This window comes from Geotrypetes seraphini, chromosome 5 (assembly GCF_902459505.1).
Source record: "Geotrypetes seraphini chromosome 5, aGeoSer1.1, whole genome shotgun sequence".
NCBI classification, from domain to species: domain Eukaryota; kingdom Metazoa; phylum Chordata; class Amphibia; order Gymnophiona; family Dermophiidae; genus Geotrypetes; species Geotrypetes seraphini.
Genome location: NC_047088.1, coordinates 163403424 through 163429209, shown reverse-complemented (window position 1 = coordinate 163429209; position 25786 = coordinate 163403424). Strand labels below are relative to the sequence as shown.

The following is a 25786-nucleotide window of genomic DNA, read 5'->3' as shown; positions in this document are numbered from 1 at the left end:
TTGTAAAGCATACTTTCTCTTTAAGCACTATAGACAGGATGTCTTTGCCAGAGAGATGCAGTATTCAGCATAGGAGAGCTTAGGGCAGAAGTTTTGGAATTCCGCCTAGTTTAATGGTGCTTTGTTACATCCCTTTGATTCTGGACTGGTTTGGGAGATAAGGAAAAATTACCTGCTAATTTCCATGAGTCCTCCTGACCAGTCTGGAGACCCACCATCATGTAGTTTATATCTTTTGCTCTGAGGCAGAAATGAGAATCTTCTGTGACTCTCAAAGTTTTTTTGTGGTTTTTGTATAGAGTACCATGTATCCCCTCCCCCCTTCTGAAGAGATTTAGGGGAAAAAAAATTCTTATTTTTATTTTGTTGTAGAAATATTGATGAGCAACTGCTGCATGGTTAAGGTGATCATACGTCCCGTTTTGAACGCAAAAAAAAAAGCCTCTTTTTCTGGCCTCTTGCAGTGCTGAAGGGAGGGAAAGAAGGGCAGAGATGAGAGCTGAGTGACGAACGGTCTTAAATCCCTTTCAGTGCTGATTGGTCCTGGGGCGGGGAGAGTCATAGAAGGGTCCGCCCTCTAGCTCTAATTGGGGGAGAAGAGAAAAGAAGGCGTCACTCTCAGCTCCTTCTGCTACTCATAGCTAGGGCGGGAGGAGAAACAAGGGCTGGACATGCAGCTGGGAAGTCATTGTGTAGTAGATTTACTTGAATGTTTTAGGAGTGTTTTCTTGCTCCATGATGAACTTTCAGCTCAGTTTAAGCTATGGGACAGTTGTTCTGCATTCTCTAGAAGAGTTTTCTGATGAAGAAGCAAAATTTATGATGGAAAGCTGTCCAGATTCTGGTGCAACAGAACAACCCCATACCATGATGTTCTCTAAAGCTTCCATGGCTATTGTCAAGATTGTTGTGGTCTTGTAATATCCGAGTAAGTAGAACTGGTGTTTCAGCCATTGTGCCATTAGAAAGCCACAGAATAATGACTGAAATGTCAGTTCCCCTTACTTGGATGCAGCAAGACCCAGACAACCACAACAATCCTTTACCACAGTGGTCTCAAACTCATGGTCTAGGGCCACATGTGGCCTGCCAGGTACTATTTTGAGGCCCTCGGTATGTTTATCATAATCACAAGTAAAATAAAACAGTTTCTTGATCATATGTCTCTTTAGCTATAAATTACAATATTATTATTAAAACTTAGCCAAAAGGAATGATTTATAAACTTTAAAGGGTTTTACCTCATGCAAAATTGTCATTTCTTTAATAAGACTTTAACTATTTTTTCTAAGGCCCTTCAAGTACCTACAAATCCAAAATGTGACCCTGCAAAGGGTTTGAGTTTGAGACCACTGCTTTACCACCATGGTTGACAGGATGAGGTTTTTATTCAGATAATATTAATCCAGAAGTTTTATGGGTCATTGTATTTGGTGAACCTGAGGTAGGCAGCAATGATTTTTGAAAGAGCATGGTTTCATCTAGCCATTTCATTAACATCATTACCATTCATTTTTTTCCTGAAACATCTGCAGATCTTTAGATGTTAATCTGGGCTTCTTTGTGACCTTGTGGATTTTTTTTTTTTTGGGGGGGTGGGATGATCATGGCAGGATGACATCTCCTAGAAAGTCAGTGTCCATTTTTGGACTATCTGAAAGATGATGAATGGGCCCCAAATGTTTAGAAACATGTACCTCAAGTCAGCTATCTTCATAAATTCCAAACATTCAGATATAGAGCTTCCATCTAGGTGGTGGAACCACTTGCGAGAAAGATAACTTAGGAGATTAGACAAGTATCGGCTACATTTTCATAGGGTGCTTTGGAATTTGTTCCAAATGTTTCATAAGTTCCTACTGCTTTTTATGGTGAAGAACAAACTTAGAAGTTTTTGGTCCTTTGTATAGAATAGGATGCCTAAGCTTAGTTATAACAGATTTATTCTGCAGCGTGTTTTTACTTGGTAACTTGTTGTTTAAGCACCTTATCCTAATTAGCTGTTAGACCTAAGGAAATTAAGGGTTTCACTTGGACCAGGCATTCTTAACCAGTCGTGGGAAGAGGTTAAATGCTTTGGAGATGAATCTTGAAATCTATGCATGCATCATTTGTAAATGGTCATTTTATTCAACAACATTACTGTATGAACAATTTATGTAGCATTGTAGCTTGGTGTGACAACTTTGGTAATATAACTCTGTACTTCTGTAATTTTAGTGTCATGTTTGCAGTTAGCACTGTTAGCAGCTAACAGTGACGTATTTAGCTGTCAGTCATTAGTGTACATGTGGTTTAGGAAGGGGGTGCGAGGATTTCATTGCTTAGGCGCGCTAGCTGATTTAGCGCATGCAAAATGCTAACACGTTCATAGAATATAATGAACATGTTGGCATTTAGCGCCCGCTAAATCGGCTAGCGTACCTTAGCAAAAGGTCCCCTTAGTTAGACACGTGAGAACCAAAAACATTAAAACCCTGACTTAGACGATTCTGCCCTCTGATCTTGAATTTGCATTTTTTGTGCATCAAAAAGATGGAGTAGTTTAGTCTCTTATTGTGTCATAAAATACATAAAATAGTTTCAATTAAACAAGAGTATCGTGGTAAGAACTTATAATTTTCCTTTATTATACTTGGGGTTCATAGGCATTGTACTATATTCTTAGGTTTAAAACTTAAGAAACACCAGTCAATGTCACATTAACTTTTGCTTGAAGGGTTCTTTATTCATTTTCTGTAGGTAATCTTTATTCAAATACCCATAATGTCGCAAATGCTTGATACTTTGGCTTCCTATATATAGTTTTATGGTGGGGTAAGGTTCCTTGGGGGTATAGAGACCAGTTCCCTCTACCTCTGATGTAATTGTAGAAGCCACTCTTGAGATCCAATCTCACTGTCTTCTTTTGTTCTGGGCAACTCTTTATCATCTACATAATCGTATCTGTCTACAGTGTGCAGACTGTATTATTATTATTATTTTTTTTTTATTTCTGTAGACTTACCTGTGCTTCTCTGTGACAGGTTTCTGATGGTATCATTGCTCCTGGCTATGAGGAAGAGGCTATGAATATCTTGGCTAAAAAGAAGAATGGAAGTTACTGCATTCTGCAGGTTACATTTACCCTATTTGTATATTATGTGGTGGGAATAAATTCAGCTTGATTTAGTTTTCACTGTTTCCCTACTTCTATAGAGTATTATCCTTTGCACTTATAACCTTGATTTGATGTGTGCACAAATAAGTTTACTGATTGTGTGCACTAATAAGTTTTCTTTTAAACTGATGGCAATATTGCTATTTGGTCTTTGAATATGCTATGTATTTATATGGTAATTATAAATAGTTGTCCTTTATATTTTGCCTATCATACTTCTAAGCAATCTACTGCATGACATGATAAAATTAACATCACTCTACTCTGTGAAGCATATTTTGGTGAGAAATATCATCACTAGGGTGGAAAGCATTACATGGGCTGTGAAAATGGGAACATGGCTTTTAATGGGCTGAAACCCCACGCTGCTCTTTGTGACCCTTGGCAAGTCACATAATCCACTGCCCCAGGCACATTAGATAGATAGTGAGCCCACTGGGTCAGATAGAGAAAATGCTTGAAGTACCTATGTAAACCGCTTTGAGTATGTTGTATAACTACAAAAAAGTGGTAAACAAGTCCCAATCCCTTATTTGCGTTGAAGATTCCTTGTTTTACCACATCTGATCAATATTTCTATAGCACCAAATGACATAGTACATTCTTCGAGAAGAAGAAATCAAGAGAACAAAATAAAAATCCCTTTAAAGCTGTCAAAACTGAGCACATGCTGTTTAGTGGAAGAGACTTGTCTTTTCCAAGAACTGTTTAATGATACAGTGCTGTCCTGACACCATCCAAATATAGGGTGACTGCATAAGAAATAAATTGAGATGTGTATTAAACTTTTCAGATGGATCCAGATTATGAGCCAGATGAGATGGAAGTGCGGAACATTTTTGGATTGAATCTGATGCAGAAAAGGGACAACGCAGTCATAGACAAATCTCTCTTCAGCAATGTGGTCACAAAGCACACAGATGTAAGTGTGTAAAGAACATGGGAATTAGGGATGGTTTCTAGGCTTTGAACTCTTAAGGGGAGTTTGCAGTCTGCCTGTTATAGAATATGCTACTCCTGTTTTGTTTTTCAGGTAAACCTAAGTTATTTTCAGCATCATAGGACACATCCTTAGAAACATTTTAGAAACAAACTAAGACCCACTTTTGGTTGTGACTTGACTGTTAGGTAGTACTAGGGATACCATATTAAAAAAAAAATTAAAAAAAAAAAAAATCGGACACAGAGAGGGTGGTAGATGCCTGGAATGCCCTCCCGAGGGAAGTGGTGGAGAGGAAAACTGTGATGGAATTCAAAAAACATGGGATAAAAATAGAGGATCTTTAATTAGAAAATGAAGGATGTAAATTAAAGAACTAAGGCCAGTATTGGACAGACCTACACAGTCTATGTCCCATATATGGTGATTCAGGGTAGGATGGGCTGGGGTGGGTATCAATGGGAACTCCACTAGAACTTGAGGATGGTTGGATAGGCTGGAGTGAGCTTGAATGGCAACTTCAGCATTTGGAACCTAGGACACTACCAGACTTTACAGTCGATTGCCTAGAAATATCAAAGAAGAGAGAAGTTAATCTAATTACGTATTTTTTAATGAGTATAACTTATGAGCATACTGGATGGATCGTTTAGGTCTTTATTTGCCATCTTTATTTGCCATCGTTTAGGTCTTTATTTGTACTGTGTTAAATTACCCGCCCCGTTCCACCTCCACTCCGGCCTGGTTCCTCCAGCCCCGTCCTGTTACGTCTTCCAACCCTGCCCCCAGAAAGCTTTCTTTCTTTGTGAGGAACTCCAGCTGCGTCTGGAGAACCTGGAGCATGCATGGATGTGTGTGACGTCATCTGCGCATACTCAGTAGCACCACCAGAGCGTGTAGGGGCTTTCCAAAATCCAGACAAACACCGGGCTTTGGAAAGTCCGTCCAGGAGCCCAGAGAGTCCTCTAGAGGACATGTCTGGGTTTTTCTGGTAGTATGTTAACTTTTCTGCTAAATGGAGTAAGACGGTAGGTCTCTGGAGCTGTACTGCACTGTGTTAAGGACCTGGGTGATGTAGATTTATGATTTAAAAACATATTCAAGGATGTAAGCACTCTGCTGGGTCAGACCATGGTTCGTTGGTCCCAGCATTCTATTTTCACCTATGACAAATCAGGACTACTTGGGAAATACCTTGAAAATCACACTATAAGAATTAAAGAGCTGTCATCCCCTTGTTTGCCTAGCAATTAAAGAGTTTATTAACTTGTCCAAATCCTTTATTTGAACTTGGCTATACTACTAGACTAGCTTTGACCACATTCTCTGGCTAAAAGCCCACAGCTTAGTTGTGCATTGACTGAGAAAGTAGTTTTTCTAATTGCTTAAATGGGCCTAATTTCACATAGTATCTCCTAATATGTTAATGTGCCTAAAGAAGAGATTTCAAAAGCCGGCATATGATTATTTGTAATAAAAGGCTATCACAGACCTTAGAGACTCCAGTTTTTTCCTACTAGTGATGGCTGCTAACTCTACACTACACAGTTTAAGAAAATCCTTGGATGCAGATGCTCAATGTTATTCTGTTTTATGTAATGTGTGTTCTCTGAAGAAGCTATAGGGTTACCATTCAATGACATGAGGGTGAGATGATCTTTACCTCCTCCATCTCCTCTCTGTCAAGCTGTGAATGAGAGTCGTACTCTTGTGATTTGCATGGTCCCTCTACTAAAATGTATCACATCAGAGTTGCTGTACATATCATAATTCTGCATTTAGACTTCTTTTCCTATTCTTTCTGTGATCCATATTTGTCCATTTTCTCTCAAGATTCCAGATTCTGCTTTAACAGACCTGATTGTAGCCAGCATTGCTGTGAAGTATACCCAGTCCAACTCTGTCTGCTATGCAAAAGATGGGCAGGTAAGCTAACTTAGCTGAATACTCCTACTTTTGGAGGAAACGGAGCAGACAACCTTTCTGCAAATGGGAAAAATGCCTTTTTACACCAAGTCTGAAAGAAAGTGCTTTTGACAGACTAATTTTTTTCCTGGCTAATAGCTTCTATTTTGGAGGGGTGGGGAAAGAAATCCTTCTTGACTTACAGTTGAATTTTATCTTTTACTGATGTCGCAAATACTTTTCTTTTGATGCTTTAGATAGAATTTCTGTACTGCAGAGATCAGTTTCCAGCAGTAGGTGGTGCTGCTCTACTGTAACTGAACCAACAAGTCAAAGGATTGAGCATGCTTTTGCCTGAACATTAAACAAAAATGTTAAAATATACCAGTGGAAACAACACTTTTCCAAAGAGTTTTCCAGCACAAACAGCCATTTAAATTAAAAAAAAAGTATTACATAACACAAATTCTGGGTTTGTTATGAACATTCTATCCTTGAGGGCCGAATCCAGTCGGGTTTTCAGGATTTCCCCAATGAATATGCATGAGATCTATGTGCAAGCACTGCTTTCAATGCATATTCATTGGGGAAATCCTGAAAACTCGACTGGATTCGGCCCTCAAGGAGGGACTTTGGAGACCCCTATTCTACAGTAAAGGGTTCTATAAGCATGGCTACAATATTGCCAATTTGAGTGCTGCATATCTTGAGAAGCAAATGTTAAACTAATCTGATTACACAGCTCCAATAAGGCTGCAATCTTCAGTGTTCCTTTCTCTAAATTGAAGGGAGCAAGACTCAGGCAACTGGTGTTGGAACCAACAAGGGATCAGGCAATACTGGACCTGATACTTACCAATGGAGAAAGTGTCACAGAGGTCTCGGTGAGCGACACATTGGCCTCCAGTGACCACAACATGGTATGGTTCAATGTCAGGAAAGGTTTCACTAAATCTACCACACTGACCAAGGTCCTCAAATTCAAGGACACAAACTTCAAAGAAATGGGAGACTTCGTTCACCAGGCGCTACAAAGCCAAGCAGAAACCGATAATGTGGAAGAAATGTGGTCGACTTTTGAAAGCAACAAGAAGCAACAAACCGCTATGTTAAATCAGTAAGTAAACGGCAAAGGAACAATAAGCCACAGTGGTTCTCTGCGGAGATTTTGGACCTCATCAAAGAGAAGAAAAAAGCATTCATCTCTTACAAACAAACAGGGAAACAGGACTCTAGGGAAGTCTATCTGGCCAAGTCAAAAGCCGTCAAAACAGCAGTTAGGGAGGCCAAATTCCGCATGGAGGAGTCTCTAGCGAAGAACATTCAGAAAGGAGATAAATCCTTCTTCAGGTATATCAGTGACAGAAATAAGAACTCAGGCGGGATAGTACGTCTTAGGAAACCAGACGGAGACTATGTAGAAGCGGACTCGGAAAAAGCCCAACTGTTAAATGAATACTTCTGCTCAGTCTTCACCCGTGAGGCGCCAGGACTCGGCCCTCAGTAACAGACAAGGGTTGACGCAGATGACCCGTTTAGTAATTTCGAGTTTATACCCAGCGGTGTCTACTGCGAGCTGTCAAAGCTTAAGGTTAACAAGGCAATGGGGCCTGACAACCTACACCCCAGGGTGCTCAGGGAGTTGTGTGATGTCTTGGCAGAACTGCTATCCGCGCTCTTCAGTCTCTCCCTTAGTACGGGTAACGTCCCGTTGGACTGGAAGACGGCTAACGTCATTCCACTCCACAAGAAAGGCTCCAAGATGGAGACAGCAAACTACAGACCAGTGAGTCTCACATCAATAGTGTGCAAACTAATGGAAACTCTAATCAAACGCCAATTGGATACGATCCTGAACGAGGAGAATCTAAGGGATCCCCGTCAACATGGATTTACTAAGGGGAGATCCTGCCAATCCAACCTGATCTGCTTCTTTGACTGGGTGACGAGGAAGCTGGATGTTGGGGAGTCCCTGGACATTGTATACCTGGACTTCAGTAAAGCATTCGATAGCATACCACACCGCAGGTTGCTGAGCAAGATGAGTTCTATAGGATTGGGCGACACATTGACGAAATGGGTTGGGAACTGGCTTGGAGGTAGGCTTCAGAGGGTAGTGGTGAATGGCACCCCCTCCGAAATGACGGAGGTAATCAGTGGAGTGCCGCATGGCTCGGTCCTGGGCCCGATCCTACTCAACATCTTTATAAGAAACTTGGCAGAAGGGCTGCGAGGTAAAATAACATTATTCGCCGATGACGCTAAACTAAGCAATGTAGTGGGCAAAAGCACAACAAACATAAATTCAATGTCCGACAACATGATGCACGACCTACTCCTACTGGAGTGCTGGTTTAGGTCCTGGCAACTCAGCTTCAATGCCAAAAAATGCAAAGTCATGCACCTGGGCAGCCAAAATCCATGCAAGACTTATACCCTTAATGGCGAGATCCTAACAAGAACTGAAGCAGAACGAGACTTAGGGGTGATCGTCAGTGAGAACATGAAGACTGCCAATCAAGTAGAGCAAGCTTCATCCAAGGCAAGGCAAATCATAGGTTGCATACTGTGGCGTTGCCGGTGCCGGCTTAAACGCTGGCCCCGGTCAGCGCCCAGAATAGCCTGCGCTCCACGTGCCTCCAGAAGACGCTGGAGGTCCTGCTGGTTTTTAATCAGTAAAAAAAAAAACAAATCAGGAACAATAAAGTTCTTATGTATAAGAGTCTCAATTTATTGAGTGCCTTGTCCCCTAAGTCAGGGGTTTAGATACTTCATGAATAATACAAAACAAAACATGAAAAAAAATTCCGGGCTGAAAAACCATAAAGCCCTCGCCTTCTTGGCAGGTCCAAACAGGTAAGTCCCAAATAATTTACAAACAGTAATGTCCAGCTTTATCAGTGTCCTTAGCAAGGTAGCTTCAATAAATGTTGCTGAGGCCTGGCTTGCAACAGGCCCAACACACCAGCTGAGCACGCTGGTGGGGGAAGGGAGTAGCTGAATCCACTCTTAAACAGCTTTAAACAGCTTGCCAACAATTGGCCCCACAAACCCAACCCGAGGATCTTACGTGGATTCTCCCCAACTACTACCCCTTTACATAATCAACAATCCGATTTCAAACAAACTGCAAAAAAGGCAAAAAGGAAAAAATATGCCAAACAAACTAAACTTTACTGTCCCAGAAATCAGGCACTCATGCAGCCGTGGGCACAGCACTGCTCACTTGTCTTCCAGGCCTGTGCTTGCAGACAGTCCCAAAACAAAAATATCAACCACAGCAAAAAGTAAAGCTATTGCACTTAACTTTCATCCATGTAGGACACTTCTGGTTCCATGGTAGTGTTCAGAAACTACATGGGCTCTGGGTTGGCTGGCTGGCTGGCCTCAGGAACAGGGGCTGCATCCACCATCTCAATGTCCTGACTTTTCTGAGACTCAGGAGGCCAGTCCTTAGAACCTCCTTCCTGGGCTGTCCCAGGGTAGACTGCCCTAGTTCTCCTCAATTCTGCCTCTAAAGCATTGAGGCGACCACGCCCTGTCCTGAAAGGGGGAAGGGTAGCCTATTGCTTTTGCTGGGTTTTTTTCTGAGCTTTAATCAGACCCAGCAGCTGTGAACTACCTGTGCTTGTGATTTGGTTCTTAGGCTGTTCCTTTGCACAAGGCACCTCCCTCTGCTCCAGGTTGTTCTCCCCATCATCCTCTCCTCCCCAGGGCTCTGTAACATGGGGTTTGAATTGGAATTCAAAACGTTTCTTTCTGTTTGTGTCAAACCTGTCACATTGGTTCGCTCTATTCAAGGTAAGGCTAGGGTTAGGAGGGGCCCTATCAGGAAACAACCTAGCTTCCCAGCTAGGGTTATGACAATACGCAGGAGTTTCGTCAGCCGTAAGCCTGAAATCATTATGCCATTATATAGATCCATGGTGAGGCCCCACCTGGAATACTGTATGCAATTCTGGAGGCCGCATTACCGTAAGGATGTGCTGAGACTGGAGTCGGTGCAGAGAATGGCCACCCGGATGGTCTCGGGACTCAAGGATCTCCCGTACGAGGAACGGCTGGATAAGTTGCAGCTGTACTCACTCGAGGAACGCAGAGAGAGGGGTGACATGATTGAGACATTCAAGTATCTCACGGGCTGCATTAAGGTGGAAGAAGATATCTTCTTTTTCAAGGGTCCCGCGGCAACAAGGGGGCATCCGTGGAAAATCAGGGGTGGGAAACTGCACGGGGACACCAGGAAATTCTTTTTCACTGAAAGGGTGGTTGATCGCTGGAATAGTCTTCCACTTCAGGTGATTGAGGCCAGCAACGTGCCTGATTTTAAGGCCAAATGGGATAGACACGTGGGATCTATTCACAGAGAAAGGTAGGGGAGGGTCATTGGGGTGGGCAGACTAGATGGGCCGTGGCCCTTATCTGCCGTCTATTTCTATGTTTAACAATTTAAACCCTGAGAAACAATAATTCTAAAGGTGCTTTATGTCAGAGAAAAATACTACCCTCTATCAGCTGATCTCAAATTACCTTTGCTTTGAGGTCTAGTATTTGGAATGACCTCAATAATGCATGCACCATCTCTAGAGGACAGGCCCTCCTGTCTGGGATACAGAGTAGTCTACAACCTTAGACAGAGAGAGACTGATCATCTGGTGGTTTTGTGTTTTTTTTGTGTGTGTGTGGGGGGGGGGAGGGTTACATCTGGAACAGACAGAAATGTTGTGGTTCTATAGTTTGTGCAGTCTATTTGAAAAATATTTGAATTTCCAAAATATTGAGGAAAATACCATGGTGTCCTGGCTTCTGTCTTTCAAGAAATAAGTTTAGGTGGTCACTGTATCTGATAAATCCAATTCCAGTCTTTCACAAGACTCTAAAACTAGATGGAAAAACCATTTACTCATAGTTATAAAGATTTAGCACAGGAATGGGAAGTATTTGACATAGGGCCATGTTTGTTTTTGATGAGACCAGGGCGAACACCCCCTCAGAGCTTGGTCTGCCCTCTTTAAACTTTATGAAGAGAACATGTATTATACTGTCTTCTGGAGATTTTTTTTTTTTTATATATAATATTTCTTTATTGGGCAAAGGCAACAATACACAATACAACAAAAAACAAATACACATCTGCAAGACCAAAATAGAGACACAGCTGGAAATCAAACAAATGCAGATGAGCATAAATCCAAACAGGCCCAATACAGTATTTTACAATAACCCCCAACAACCCCCCAGCAAAGACCCCACACATCCCAACCCCCCCCCCAATTCCCCCCCTCCCCCGCCCAAACCCGCATGGTGGACAGGCAGTCCAGAAGAAGAAGAAGAGAGACAAAGAAAAAAGCCAGAGCACACAGTGCGCCAGGGGAAGCAGCATACGAACCCCCACACAGGAGCAGGGCAACCCAAAAGATTAGCAATTCAACAGCAGACTCCTCTCCCGATGAGGAAGGGACAGCCAATACCCCTCCCAAACATCCTGAAATTTGGTCCACCGGCCCTCATCACGTGTCCCCACCACCCTACGCTCCACAAGCGCTAAATCATAAAGAGACAATTGCCACTGAGAAAAGGAGGGTGCATGTGGAGCCCGCCAGGAGACCAGAATGGCCTTCTTAGCCAGGAGGAGAGCCTTGAACACCAACAGTCGCTGCCCACCAGAACAGCTTGAAAGAGCCTCTCCAGCATAAAAAAGAGCAATAGCAGGGGCACAAGCAGGCAATGAGAGAGATAAGGAGGACAGAAAAGCCCACACGCGCCTCCAAAACGCCTGTATCAGAGGGCAATTCCAGAACATATGTCCCAGGGTAGCAGGACTCGTAGGGCATTTAGGACAACGCGCATGCTCCGCAAAGCAAGCACAATAAGCCCTCTGTGGAGAAATAAACATTCTCTGAAGGAATTTATATTCCTGTTCCCTGTGGAGCATATTACAAGAAAGAATACGCAAGAAAACAAAGCAATGAGAGAGTAAAGAAGACGGGATAGTGCACCCTAAGTCAGCGCTCCATGCCCCAGCCAGCAAATCAGCCCGCTCAGTCGACAACGGCAACTGCAACGCAGTGACATAATAGCGAAGGCGCGGAGCCGGATCCTCCCACAATGCCAGACTCTGTCCCAAGCTCTTCGCCACCGAAGCACGCAGAAAGGTCCCTCCAAGACTAAGCACATAATGGCGAAGTTGCATATAGCTAAAGGTATCCACTCGGTCCAACCCATATAAAGACGCCAACCCAGTAATGGAGAGAAGAACCCCGCGATCATCAAGAACATCCCCCACCCTACGGATCCCCCGTGCATGCCAAAGCCGAAAAACTCGATTATCACTGCCCGGACTAAACTGCAGGTTCCCCACAAAGGAACATAGGGGAGACCCCATAATTAATCCCCAGATGCTTACAAAGCAGTTTCCAGATAAGTCTCATATAAGCCCAGACCACATGCCCTCGCTGAGAAGGGTCCAACTGAGCCGAGGGGGCATGCAACAAAAACAATCCCGAAACCGGAGACAGAAAATCCCTTTCCACAGAAAAAGTCAAAAAGGAGGAACTCTCCAAACACCAATCTCGAACCTGTCTCATACCACACGCCAGATTGTATGCTCGAAGGTCTAACAGACCGAACCCCCCCCTGCGCCTCCGGTAACATCAAGACACGCAAGGGCAGACGAGGTCTCTGCCCCCGCCACAGAAAAAGCCTCAGGGCACGATATAATTCCTCCAGGTCCGTACGGCGCAGCCAGATCGGTAAAGTCTGTAGCAGGTAAAGCCACCGAGGTACCACCATCATATTATATAAAAAGATGCGGCCCGCCAGGGAGACCGGCAAAGCACCCCACAGGCGGAGGCTCTCAATAGACCGCCTAAGCAAGGGCCTGACATTAATCTCATAAAGGCGCGTTAGAGAGGAAGGTATTAAGACACCCAGATATTTCACCTGAAGAGAGGCCTCCTTCAAGGGGAAGTCAGACCACAGGTGAGAGATATGTAAGTGGAGAGGCAGCTCCTCCGATTTGGACACATTGAGTTTAAGGCCCGAAATCTCCCCAAATTGCCGAAACAACTCCAAAAAGAGAGAGAGGTGCGAGACCGGATCCGTGAGAAGAACCATAATATCATCTGCAAAAGCCATGCAACGCAGGGATGAATCTCCCACCTCCACACCTGCAAGCAGGGGATGGGTACGGATACGCAGTAATAAGAGTTCCAGAAATAAAATATAAAGCAAGGGGAACAAGGGGCAACCCTGCCGAGTGCCCCATTGTAAAGAAAAAACCGGAGAGGCAGTCCCATTGACCAGTACAGCAGCCTCAGGACTAGAATACAGGGCACGGAGAGCCTCCATAAAGAACCCATCCACCCCATAGCGGTGTAACAAAGGAAAAAGAAAGGCCCACTCGACCCGATCAAAGGCCTTTTCGGAATCAAAACTAATAGCCAAGGCCGGCTGCCGCCTAGAATCACAATGAGCCAAAGCTATCAAGAGCTTACGAACGTTGTGACCCGCCTGACGACCCTGCACAAAGCCCACCTGGTCCATCCCCACCAACGAAGGAACCAACGGGGCCAACCGATTAGCCAAAATCGGGCCAATATTTTCAAGTCAACATTAATAAGCGAAATAGGGCGATAAGACTCCACCAGAAGAGGGTCCTTACCTGGTTTAGGCAGGACGGTGATCAGCGCCCGATTGGAACCAACAGGAAAATGTCCCCCTTCCACGGTGTGCCTGTAGTACCGTCTCAGCGGATCAGCCACATAACCCTGCAAAAGGCGATAGAACTTCCCACTAAAGCCGTCCGGACCCGGAGATTTACAAAGAGGTAGATTCTTAATAACCCCTAAGACCTCCTCTCGAGTGATAGGGGAGGCCAGGCACGCGCTGTCCGTCTCCGAGAGCCGAGGCAAAGGTAGAGAGTCCAGATAAGCCTGAATCGGAACATCCCTATCCACCACCTCCGCTGAGTAAAGGGAGCTATAAAAGGAGACAAAAAGCTGTTCAAGATGAGATTGAGCTGTAACCAACCGCCCCCCAGAGTCCTTAAGAGAGGTAATGGAGGAGAAACCCCTCCGCGCCCTAGTCAGCTGAGCCAACATTCTGCCCGGCCGGTTGCCAAAACGATGCAATCTATACTTGTAATAAAAAAGAGATTTTTGGGCACTTTCATGTAAAAGGGCATGGAGCGCTGACTGTGCCACCTGAAAATCACGTTTATGAGACCCCGTAGGGGAATGAAGGGCCAAAAGCCTGCTCTCCCGAACCCTACGTTCAAGAGCTAAGATCTTGGCTGCCATTAGTTTCTTCCTACGAGCGCAATAGGCCAACACAGCACCGCGTAGCACCGCCTTTGCGGCCTCCCAAAAAAGACCCCCAGCACCCGCATGCCCACCATTAAACTCTACGTACTCCCGCCACTGCTGCTCGAGGTACAGTTTAAAATCAGGATCAGAGTACAGGGCCACCGGAAACCGCCAACGCCCCCCTCCAGACTCACATCCATCCACACTGGAGCGTGATCGGAAATGACCAGCGCACCTATCTCAGACTTATGGACCGCATAAAAATAGGAACGGGAAAGAAAAATATAGTCTATTCTGGAAGAGGAATCATGTACTCTAGAAGTATGTGTAAAATCCTTTTCACCAGGATGCAATGTTCTCCAGACATCCACCAGATCCAAAGCATTCATCCAAGCATGTAGCCCATTATCCGACCTCCCCGAAGAACGGAGGGCCCCCCTAGTGGAATCCAGGACAGGATCCAGAATAGAATTAAAGTACCCCAGAATAGAATTGAAGTCCCCCAGAAAGATCATGGGGACCCCAGGTATCTGAGGCAGGGACATTATAACCCCCAAAAGCTTCTTATAAAAAGACCTTTGAGCACTATTAGGAGCATACACTGACATCAAAATAACCGGACGCTGAGACAACATACCCTGAACTAATACGTAATGACCTTCCGGGTCTGAAATGACCCCAGACTGTACAAAGGGCACCGATTTATGGATCAACAAGGCCACCCCGGCCTTCGCCTTAGGGGAAGAAGCAGAGTAACACTGGCCCACCCAGGACAGTCTCAATTTACCATGTTCCTTCTCATTAAACTTGGTCTCCTGCAACCCCACAATATCCGCATGGTGTCGGGCTAGGTGTTGTAGAATCTTAGTTCTCTTAATAGGGGAATTGATGCCCGATGCATTCCATGTCACACAGCGCACTCCCCGTTTAGGTGACATCCCACACAAGGACCCTAGATACCCACAGAGCAGAAAAGGAGTGAACCGTTGCCAGGAGTCCCAGCCCTCCCCCCAGCAACCAAACAACCAGCCAACCAACATCCACATCCATCCCACCACCACACGGATTCAACCCCCCCACCCCCTCCCCTCCCCTCCCCACCTCCCCCCTCCCTGACCCCCCCCACACCCCGAATACCACCTCTCCAGAGAAGGGACTCAAAAAGCCCAAGCCCCCCCCTCCCCAACCTCCCACATAGCAGACCCGCACCCGTTAGAAAAAGAAGAGAGAAAAGAATAGAAAACAACAATATCAATAAGTAAAAGACAAATATTAATAAGAGCAGTATTACTAAGAATACTAAGAATAAACATAAACAGGAGCCAGAAAAACTACGACCCCAAACGAAGATATTATCATAAAACAGAGCCACAACCTGCAAACCCGGCACCCTCCAACAATAGGGCACACTCAACACATGGCACAGTGTAAAAGAACAGGATGCACAACAAGGCCATCAAGACCCCCAAACAGGGGCCTGCGCCAGCACAGTAAAGAAAATAAGAAAAGAGCAATCCGAGGTGTCTCTTCACGCAGGTAATCCTCCCTCCGTAGAGACCCTCACGCAAGCAGAGTGGAAACTTCCAAGAAATGTGCTGGGTGCCAAATCAGGAAACCAAAGGAATACTTGCGCCCGTGCCGCCTCACAGTTGTCGAACAAGAATGGTTGGCCATTATACAGCACCCGAAGCTTAGCTGGAAACTGGAGCGTGAATCGCATCTTTTTCTCCGAGAGATGCTTGCAGACGGAGGAAAAGCTCCTGTGAAGAGAAGCCACTGGAGCAGAATAGTCCTGGAACAACAAGACACGCTGATTCTGGAACTGAAGATCCTGTTTGTGTCTATAATTTTTCAGCAGCAGATCTTTGAGAGCAAAATTGAGAATACGGATGATCACCACACGTGGCCTGGCCGAACCATTCTGCTTCCTGCCCAGACGGTGCGCTTGCTCAATACGCAGGGGGCCTAGACCATGTGCCACAAGCAACTCTGCCGCCAGCCATTTTTCCAAGGTAGCCAGTAAATCCACGTCCAGCACCGATTCTGGGATACCCACCAGACGTAGGTTGTTCCGCCTGGAGCGATTCTCCAGGTCATCCAGCTTTTCCTCACAGTGGGTCACTTTGCTCTGCAAACGTTGAAGCTCCGCCTGAACTGAAACCAGAGAATCCTTCGCGGAGCTGACACGTTGTTCCACCTCCTGCACTCGGCCATTAAATTCAGCAACTGTTGTGGTAAGCGTCGCCAGGGTGTTGTGCACTTTGTCCAAGCGAGTGCCCAAAGCAGTCACCACCGCCTCGGTCAGCCGCGCGAGCATCTCCTCACTCATTGAGTCTGCCGCCTCAGCCGCACCCGCCATCTTTCCCTCACCACCAGGCCCCGATTTTGGGTTACCACACTCCTTCTTTCCCGATTTAGAGGCCATCTCCACGCTGCCCTTCTGCACGAACTTGTCCATACGCCCGTGCAGACAGAAAGGGGGTGGTCGGGTGATAGTATATATGCTGATTTTAGTGCAGGGAGGCTGAAGAAGAGGGAAACCGCGGAGCTCAGGGAAAGTGCGTCTTTCCTGCTCTCCACATGGCCACGCCCCCCCGTCTTCTGGAGATTTTAGTACATCTGATGTTGGTGCCAGGCAAAATGGTAGAGACCTTTATAAAGAACAAAATTGCAGAGCATATACATAGGCATGGATTAATGAGACAAAGCCAGCCTGGATTTAGTCTCTGGATTTTCAAAAGGCATTTGACAAGTATCTCGTGAAAGATTCCTTAGGAAATTAGATAGTCTTTGGATAGAATGTAATGTTTTATTTATTTAAAAATGTATAGCCCATGGTATGCATAAAACAATCAAACATCAACAAAACAACAGTTAAGAACTGGTTAAAAGATCAAAAACAGAAAATAGGGTTAAATATTCTGTATTCTCAATGGAGAAGGTAGACAGTGGAGTTCCCAGGGGTTTGTGCTGGAATCACTGATTTTTAATATATTTATAAATGATCTATTTATTTCGAAAGCTATCCCGTTCTCCCAGAAGCTCAGAACGGGTTACAAGTAGACATTCACAATCATTTGAAAACAGACTAGTCATGACAACAAATAGGTTACAGTAGACAATAACAGATCTTATTCTAGAGATCAGACTGGTCATAGTGAAGAGTACTAGGAGAAGTATATTGAGGGGGCAGTTTTTATGGCTCGATTGGTGGAAGAGGAAGGTCTTTACTGCTCTAGAGATATGAATAACTAGTAAGGTAATTAAATTTGCTGATGATGTAATGCTGTTCCAAGTTGTTAAATCATAAAAGAGTGTTGAAAAATTGTATGAGGACCTTAGGAGACTGGGCATCAAAATTGCAGATGGCGTTTAATGTGAACAAGTGCAAAGTGATGCATGTGAGAAAGAGGATGCAGGGTTCCACATTAGGAGTCACCACCCAGGAAAAGGATCTAGGTGTCATTGTCGATATATTGAAACTCTCTGCTCATTGTGCAGCGGCGGCTAAGAAAGCAAATAGAGTGATGGAATTATCAGGGAAGGAATGGAAACAAAGAAGAGAATGTTATAATGCTGTTGTATTGCTCCATAGTGCAGCTGCACTGGTTGCTACATCTCAGAAAGATATAGCAGAATTAAAAAAGGTACAGAGAAGGGTGACAAAAATGATAGACTGTTTGGGATGACTTCCCTATATGGAAAGGTTAAGACAGTAGGACTCTTAGAAACATAGAAACATAGAAAAATGATGGCAGAAAGGGGCCATAGCCCATAAAGTCTGCCCACTCTATTGACCCACCCCCCTAATTCAGCCTGAACAAGAAGCAGCTCAGGGTAGATATGATAGAGGTCTATAAAATACTGAGTGGATGTGAATTGCATGTTTACTCTTTCCAGTATCTGTTTGACCACCCACCATACAAGAATGTTTTGCTTCATGCTGGTCCAGTCCTCAAACCACCATGGATCCCTCCCCCCCAACATGATGTTGAGTTTCTTGGCCAAAATGTTTGGGTATTCCCAAATGTGTTTAGAGTAATGCAGGCTGAATGAAATTTGAGTTTCTTCAGAAGTATCGGCCTGGGAAGATCTAAATTTCCATGTAAATGTAAAATGATCTAAATTTCCATGTAAATATAAAATGCCAAGAAGAAATTTAAAAAACTTAAAGGCAGTCCAAGATGTATTCTTCATCATCAAATTTGAATTTGATCATATTGACCTTGTGTGTGTTTGCTAGGGTACCTGATAATTTGGATCTCAAAGTACATGCATGCCTTAAAAGCCTAGATATAAGATGTATACGAAGCTTAAATGGTTGTAGAGTTACTGATGAAATTATGCACTTGGTAACAAGCAAAGAAAACATCAGGTTAACACTAAGAGCTATTAAATTGTGGGCTAAAAATATGTTTCTCAACTGGGTCCTGGAATACTCCCCTTGCCAGTCAGATTTTCAGGATATCCACAGTGAATTTGCATGAAAGAAATTTGCATATAATGGAGGCAGTGTATGCATATTCATTGTGGATAACCTGAAAACCACAACAGAATTTCACATACAATTCCTGTATTCTATAAATTGGATGCAATCTTAAGATCTGCAAACAACTAAACTAATGAGCTGTTCATCAATAATTGGCTGTTAACAATCAGTTATTTTAACATTGTTATTTTAAGTGCCATCGACTTGTGTTTGAGTTCTAGCAACTTGATGATATTAAGTTTTCGTGGCAGAATACAGAAGTAGTTTGCCGGGCCTTTTTTCTACACAGTATGAATTTGATGTTGTCATCATTGTCACATCAAATGCAATCCTCTGCCTCTAGCATTGCTCATCTACTGTTGCCCAGATGGGTGGTACGTCGTTAGTCTGACCTCTCTTCTGAAACCTGTCTGCCTTGGGAGGCTCTACTGGTAGCGGAACTACCAACGGCATAGCTTTCAGTTTCACAGATGCACGCAAGCCCCAGTGACACAAGAAGCCCATGTACCATGGCATTAATTGTCCATAATTTGTGTTTACACGCGGATCTGGTTGCATGTGATCTATAAAAATCTGCACCCAAATTCTCTTGCACACAATCCAAAAGAGGACATGACTATGGGAGGGGCATAGGCGAGTCAGGGATGTACGAAATAATTACATGATGTATTATAGAATTTGGGTGCTGTTTGCCCAAGTTGTGCACCAGGTTTCACTTAGTGTAGGTCCTCACATTCTGTACTATTTTATAAAGGACACTATGGGTTGAGAGCTCTTTATAAAATAGAGCTTAGTGTGAATTTTTCCCAATGCGTACATTTACCGAATCAGGCCCAATGTGTGTGTATTTCAACTCAAAAAATGATGGTTGAAGAGTTCAGACAGAGTCAAAGCTGAAATTCTACAAGGGAAATAAGACTGGACAAAACTACTAGAGCTGTCACGGAAGTACTTTTTTGTTGTCCCTAAATTATTTTAGGCCTAATGCTAATTGTGAACCCTTGGCTTTATCATCTGGGGATGAATGAAAATGTGAGCCTGGTGCTATTCTATAATATTTGTGTAATATGGCACTAGATATGTGCATCTGCTACTATCCCTTTGTATGATGTCTCCAGTAAGTGGGGATTGGGACTTGTTTGGATAGTAGAAATGTATTTGATGATTTTTCTCTCCATTAATACTTGAAAGGCCTAACAAGTTATCTAGCTTTAAAATTTAATGGAGTTTATTTGTGGTAATGTGTTTAAAATGCAGCCTTATATAAGATTGTACTGCTTTTTTATCAGAAGATCTCAGCCCAGTCCTAGGGCACACCCAGTCTTTTGGGTTTTTAAGATATCCACAAGAAATATGCATGAAAGAGATCTGCATACCTAGGAAGTAATGCATGCAAATCTATTTCATGCATATTCATTATGAATAGCCTGAAAACCCAACTGGCTGGATATATCCCAAGGATTGCAATGGATTTTCATGTGACATGCAACTTATAACAATAGAGCTTGGAAAGGGAACATGCACAATGGGAGAAGCTGGGTTGCATTAGGGAGTGGCAAGAATTGTTTTGCACCAGGCTCTTCCTTCCAGGAAGCCTATAGGGAAAAAGTGAGGGAGGTAAGCAAGGAGAAGAGCAAAGAACAAACCTGCTGCTTCCTAATCCAGCCCTTGTCCTGTTACTCTTGCCTCTGAGCTGTCCACCTTCTCCCTCCCCAGGCTGTTCAGTTCCACTTCAGTTTGTCTACAAATTAAGGCCTGCACCAGCCATTCTGACTTTAACCGAAAAGATTGTCTTTCATCAGCTTTCAGATTTTATTGACAAAACACAGACCCTGCACCCTAATCAAGCAGGTTTCCGAAAAAATCACTTCACAGAACACTCTTTTAGGTCTTACCACAACTATCCATTACTACCTTGACCAGCACAATTCTGTCCTCCTGTCTCCTTAGATCTTGCTGCTGCATTTGACAGTATAGATCACCATCTCCTTCTTCAACGAATTGCATCCATTGGTATATCTGATCAAGTTCTTGAATGGTTCAAATCCTGCTTTTCTGATAGGGTATCCACCGTTCATTTTAATAACTTAATTTCTAAGTCTTTTAAGTCCAACTTTGGCATTCCACAAGGTTCTGTACTGTCCCCCTTACTTTTCAATATTTACCTGGTTTAATCCTCTGTCAATCGATCAGATTCACTGTCTATGCTTATGCCGATGATCTTCAACTTCTTCATACCATTGGCCCCACTAACCAAAATGATATCTCCACCATCGATCTCAAATTAGCTAAAATTCACGATTGGCTAAATGCGAATATGCTTTCTCTAAGCATTTTTAAAACAAGCATCGTGCTTTTTCCATGGAAAGAAGGATTAGAGTTAATTGCTCCAGTTTCATCGACAATGTCCCTCTTAAATAATCTAATATAATAAAATGCTAGGCCGCGCATGCGCACTCAAAAGTCGTGTTCCCTGATCCGTCGCGGAAACACGAGTGCGCATGCGTGGCCCCGGCTGCGGCGGCGGCGGCTTTCAAATTAAAAAAAATGTTACACAGCTGCGGTGGCCTTCCTCACCCCCGCCTCTCACTCTGCATGCTACCGGCTCCTCTCTCGAACTGCACCAGACTCTGCTGTTCTTTGGTCTGCCCTGCTCCTTGCCTTACTATATTTTTAAATTGAAAGACGAGGCAGCGGCTCCTCTCGGGATCCCCACCTGCGTCGGAAGTCCAATGCAGTCGGGGATCTTGAGAGGAGCCGCCGCCACCGTGTCTTTCAAATTAAAAATATACTAAGGAAAGGAGCAGGGCAGAACGATCTTCAAAATGGCGGCAACTCGATCTCCGTTCCTCCGGGGGGGGGGGGGGGGGGTCTGGGAGGAGAGGGATCGCGGCCACTCAGCGCACCCAGCGAGGAGCCCAGCGACTTTCCGCTGCCCGGGACCCGAGTCATTTGCCGCCTGCCCCTCTTCCCTTACCGCGGGCCCGACTGGCGATTTAAGCAGCGTGTGCAGCACTCTTCACACGCAGCTTCGGGCCCTTCTACTGCCCTGATTTGCTCCGGACGTGCAAGAGTAAATCAGGGCAGTAGAAGGACCCGAAGCAGCGTGTGAAGACTGATGCACACGCTGCTTGAATCGCCATGTGTAGTTGGGCCCACGGGAGGGGAAGGGGGGGGGCGGTAAAGGACTCGGGACCGAGTTTATAGATGCGACTGCGGGAAGAGAAAGGGGGGTAGAGGAAAAGCTAATGCTGCTGCACAGAGAACTGGTGTGGGGGGGAGGGAAATGAAAGGGGAGGGAATGCTGCTTTGGACAGACAGACAGAGGGAGGAAGGGAGACAGAAAGAAAAGAAGAAAGACACAGTGGCAGGTGCACAGGGAACTGGTGTGGGGGGACGGAAATGGAGGGGGAGGGAATGCTGCTTTGGACAGACAGACAGAGGGAGGAAGGGAGACAGAAAGAAAAGAGTAAAGGCACAGGGGCAGGGAGATATACAGAAAGACAAACAGACAAAGGGGGCCAGGGACAGAGACAGACAGAAAGAAAGACAGCCGGAGTCACGTCAGGAGGGGTGCGGGATGCCGCAGAGGGAACTTTTCCAATGGGTGCAACTGGGCGGCTGTCGGGAGCCTCTGATCAGGGGCAGAGCAAGGTAAGTGTATCATAGGGATAAGAAGGAGGAGGGGGGAGAAAAATGAAGGGACACCTACTGCTGGACAGGGGGAGAAGGAAGGTGCTACTGGACAGGGGGGGAGGTAAAACAAAGGGAGAAGGGCTGCTGCTGCATAAGGAGAACTGTGAAGGGGTGGTGGTGGACACGGGAGGTAAAAGGAAGGGAGAATGGACAGGGGGAGCAGGCAAGGGGTGGTGATGGACAGCCAAGGAAAAAGAAAGACAGAAAGAAAGAAAGCGGCTAAGGAGAGAGAGAGAGAAAGAAATAAAGAGAGACACACACACACATATTCTAGCACCCGTTAATGTAATGGGCTATAAGACTAGTAATAATAATAACAGCTTATATACCGCAATACCGTGAAGTTCTATGCGGTTTACAAAGATTAAGCAAAGGTACAAATTGATTGACTTTAAGAGGGGAGGAAAAAAGAGGGTTAATAGGACAGGAAATCCATTTTTGAGGAGAGAGTGATCAATTAGGTGTTTTTATTTTTGTAGTTTGTTTTATTTATTTATTTAAATTAAGTTATTGAAGCAAACTTGTGGAGATAGTTTTTTTGATTATCTACGATTTAACACAAGTAATTATAGTAGCTGCTCCTTGAGTTTGTTTACCAAATAAAATGGTATCATATGATAGTGCTACTGGATTTTCTAATAAATTATTAACTTGATCCCAAATAGATCTCCAGAATTTTAGTATCAAGGGACAATAGTACAGTGGTACCTTGGATTATGAGCATAATCCGTTCCAGGAGCATGCTCATAATCCAAAATGCTCGTTTATCAAAGCGAGTTTCCCCATAGGAAATAATGGAAACTCGCTTTGATAGGTTCTCCCCCCCTCCCCCCCAGGCCAGCAGCGCTGTTCCCCCCCCCCCCACGAGAACCGGCATTGCTCCCCCGCGAACTGGCACCCTCCCCCCGCGATCCGCACTCCCCGCCGCCATCGGGCACCCCCCCACCGCGACCTGAGGTCCCCCGAACCCTCTTCTTACTTTGCTGTAGCCTCCGCAGCGGCACCGGCACCAGCATGTCCTGTGCGTGGTGCCGGTGCCTGAAGATTTGCTTCCTGTGCTGGGCCTTGAGAGTTCACGTTCGACATGAGAATTCATGTTCGATGTGAACTCTCAGGCCTTGAGCATGCGCACATGCTCAAGGCCCAGCACAGGAAGCAGATCTTCAGGCACCGGCACCACGCACAGGACATGCTGGTGCCGGTGCCGCTGCAGAGGCTGCAGCAAAGTAAGAAGAGGGTTTAAATGGGTTGGGGGGACCCCAGGTCGCGGCGGGGGGGCCCGATGGCGGCGGGGGGGGGGGGGTGCCGGTTTGCAGGGGGGGCGCTCGCAAATCGAAGCACACTCGGTTTCCAAGGCGCCGATTTTGCGAATGTTTTGCTCGTCTTGCAAAACACTCACAAACCGGTGCACTCGTAAACCGAGGTACCACTGTATAGTAAATGATCAATGTCCCAACTTCTAGATGACAGTGCCAGCATCTATTAGACTTGGAACAATCTACTCTATGTAAACGAACTGGGGTCCAAAAAACTCTATGCAACAGAAAAAACCATGTTTGTCTCATAAATGGAGACATTGTACATCTCATCCTCCAAGACCAAATTCATGGCCATTGAGACAGTAATTTCATGATCTATACTTCTATAGTGTGAGTGAGTTATGGAGAAACAAAGGGAATATGTGAAAAAACTTCTTGCATCTACATCGGTGATTAAAGGTCCTATGGACAAACATAATCCAAAATGTGCCTAAGTCTGAGGTTGGACGTTTTGTGCAAGACGTTCACAAACCCAGCAGGAAAAATGTCCGATATACAGGAACAAAACTGTATATTATGAAGACTCGATGGAGTTACAAGAGTACATCTCTCAAAACTTAGATGGAATGTCATAATACTAGGATGGTTTCAAGTTTAAGTTTCAAGTTTATTCAAAATTTTGATAACGCAAATCAAGACTTCTAAGCATTTTACAATTCATATTAAAAAAGGGGGAGACAAACAGGTAGAACTACAATTGGGAGAACTACAAAATATGAGTAGAGTACATAAAAGGTAACTCACAATAAGGAAAATAGGGAATAAGAATTATGGAACCTCTCTGGCTGTAACCTAGTCTAAAGTCAAATGCATCTTTGAAAAAGTAACTCTTTAGAATTCCCTTAAATTTATCTAAATTTTTTCTGCCCAGATGTAAAGAGATAAGGAATTCCATATTGTATTGCGAATGAGGTGGCCCGACGTGTGCTAATGATTTTTAGAGATGATGTATGAAGAAGTTGCTGGGAAGAGAATCTTAGGACTCTTGTAGGTTCATGTGGGAGAAGAAGTTTGTGGATAAAGGCCGGTTCTTTAGTGATTTGAGACTTGAAAGAAAGAATAGCTATTTTATATATGATAAGGTGTGGAATTGGTAGCCAATAAGCAGTTTTTAATAGAGGAGTGACGTGATCAAATTTTTTCCTGTTTGTGATAATTTTTATGGTAGTATTGTGCATCAGTTGTAGGCGGCAGATATCTTTTTGACAGATACCCTTATACAGTGCATTACAGTAATCTAACTTGGATATGATAAGAGAATGTATTAAAATGTTGAGCGATTGAGGGTCTAGAATGTTCGCAAAGGACCAAATCATTCTTAATCTAATGAAACAGTTCTTTACTACAGAGCTGATTTGTGGGTGGTAAGTTAGTTTATTATCTATTACAACATCCAAGATTTTAATGGTGGTCACAGAAATAATAGGGGTATCATTTATTGTGATGGGGGATCTAAGCTGAATGTTGTCTTTCCATGGAAAAAGAAGACATTTGGATTTTGATATACTAAGTGACAACATATTTTCATGGAGCCACTGACAAATTTTTACTAATTTGGCGTTGAAAAGACTAATGTCATTCATGCTAGAAGCATCGATAGGATAAACAATCTGAATGTCTGCATAAGGGTAAGCAGTAAGACCAATAGATTGCCACAGTGTTAATAGAGGAGCCAAATAAATTTTAAAGAGTGGGGGGGAAGATATAGATCCTTGTGGGATACCAAAGCTGTTTTGAATGGGAGAAGAAGTGGTATTATTAAAGGAGATGACAGCAGTGCGGTTTGTGAAATAAGAAGTAAACCATTGAAGGATTTGTTCAGAGATACCTGCCGTTGCTAACCATCGAAGCAGGAGTGAATGCTGCTGATAAATCTAAAGAGATGAGAATAACTGATTTATGCTGATCCAGGAAGTATTGTACAGTTGTGGTTAAACCTGTAAGTGCGTGTTCAGTAGAGTGGTTATTCCG

The 25786-nt window shown here is 44.2% G+C and overlaps 1 protein-coding gene across 1 annotated transcript in view; it reads left to right on the top strand.

The window, feature by feature from the left end:
* ATIC (5-aminoimidazole-4-carboxamide ribonucleotide formyltransferase/IMP cyclohydrolase) overlaps positions 1-25786 on the top strand; it is a 163531-nt gene that overhangs the window by 97792 nt on the left and 39953 nt on the right. Inside the window, exons 11-13 of the mRNA XM_033947256.1 lie at positions 3027-3116; positions 3954-4082; positions 5934-6026. Coding sequence (XP_033803147.1) covers positions 3027-3116; positions 3954-4082; positions 5934-6026 — 312 coding nt within the window. The remainder of the gene's footprint in view (positions 1-3026; positions 3117-3953; positions 4083-5933; positions 6027-25786) is intronic.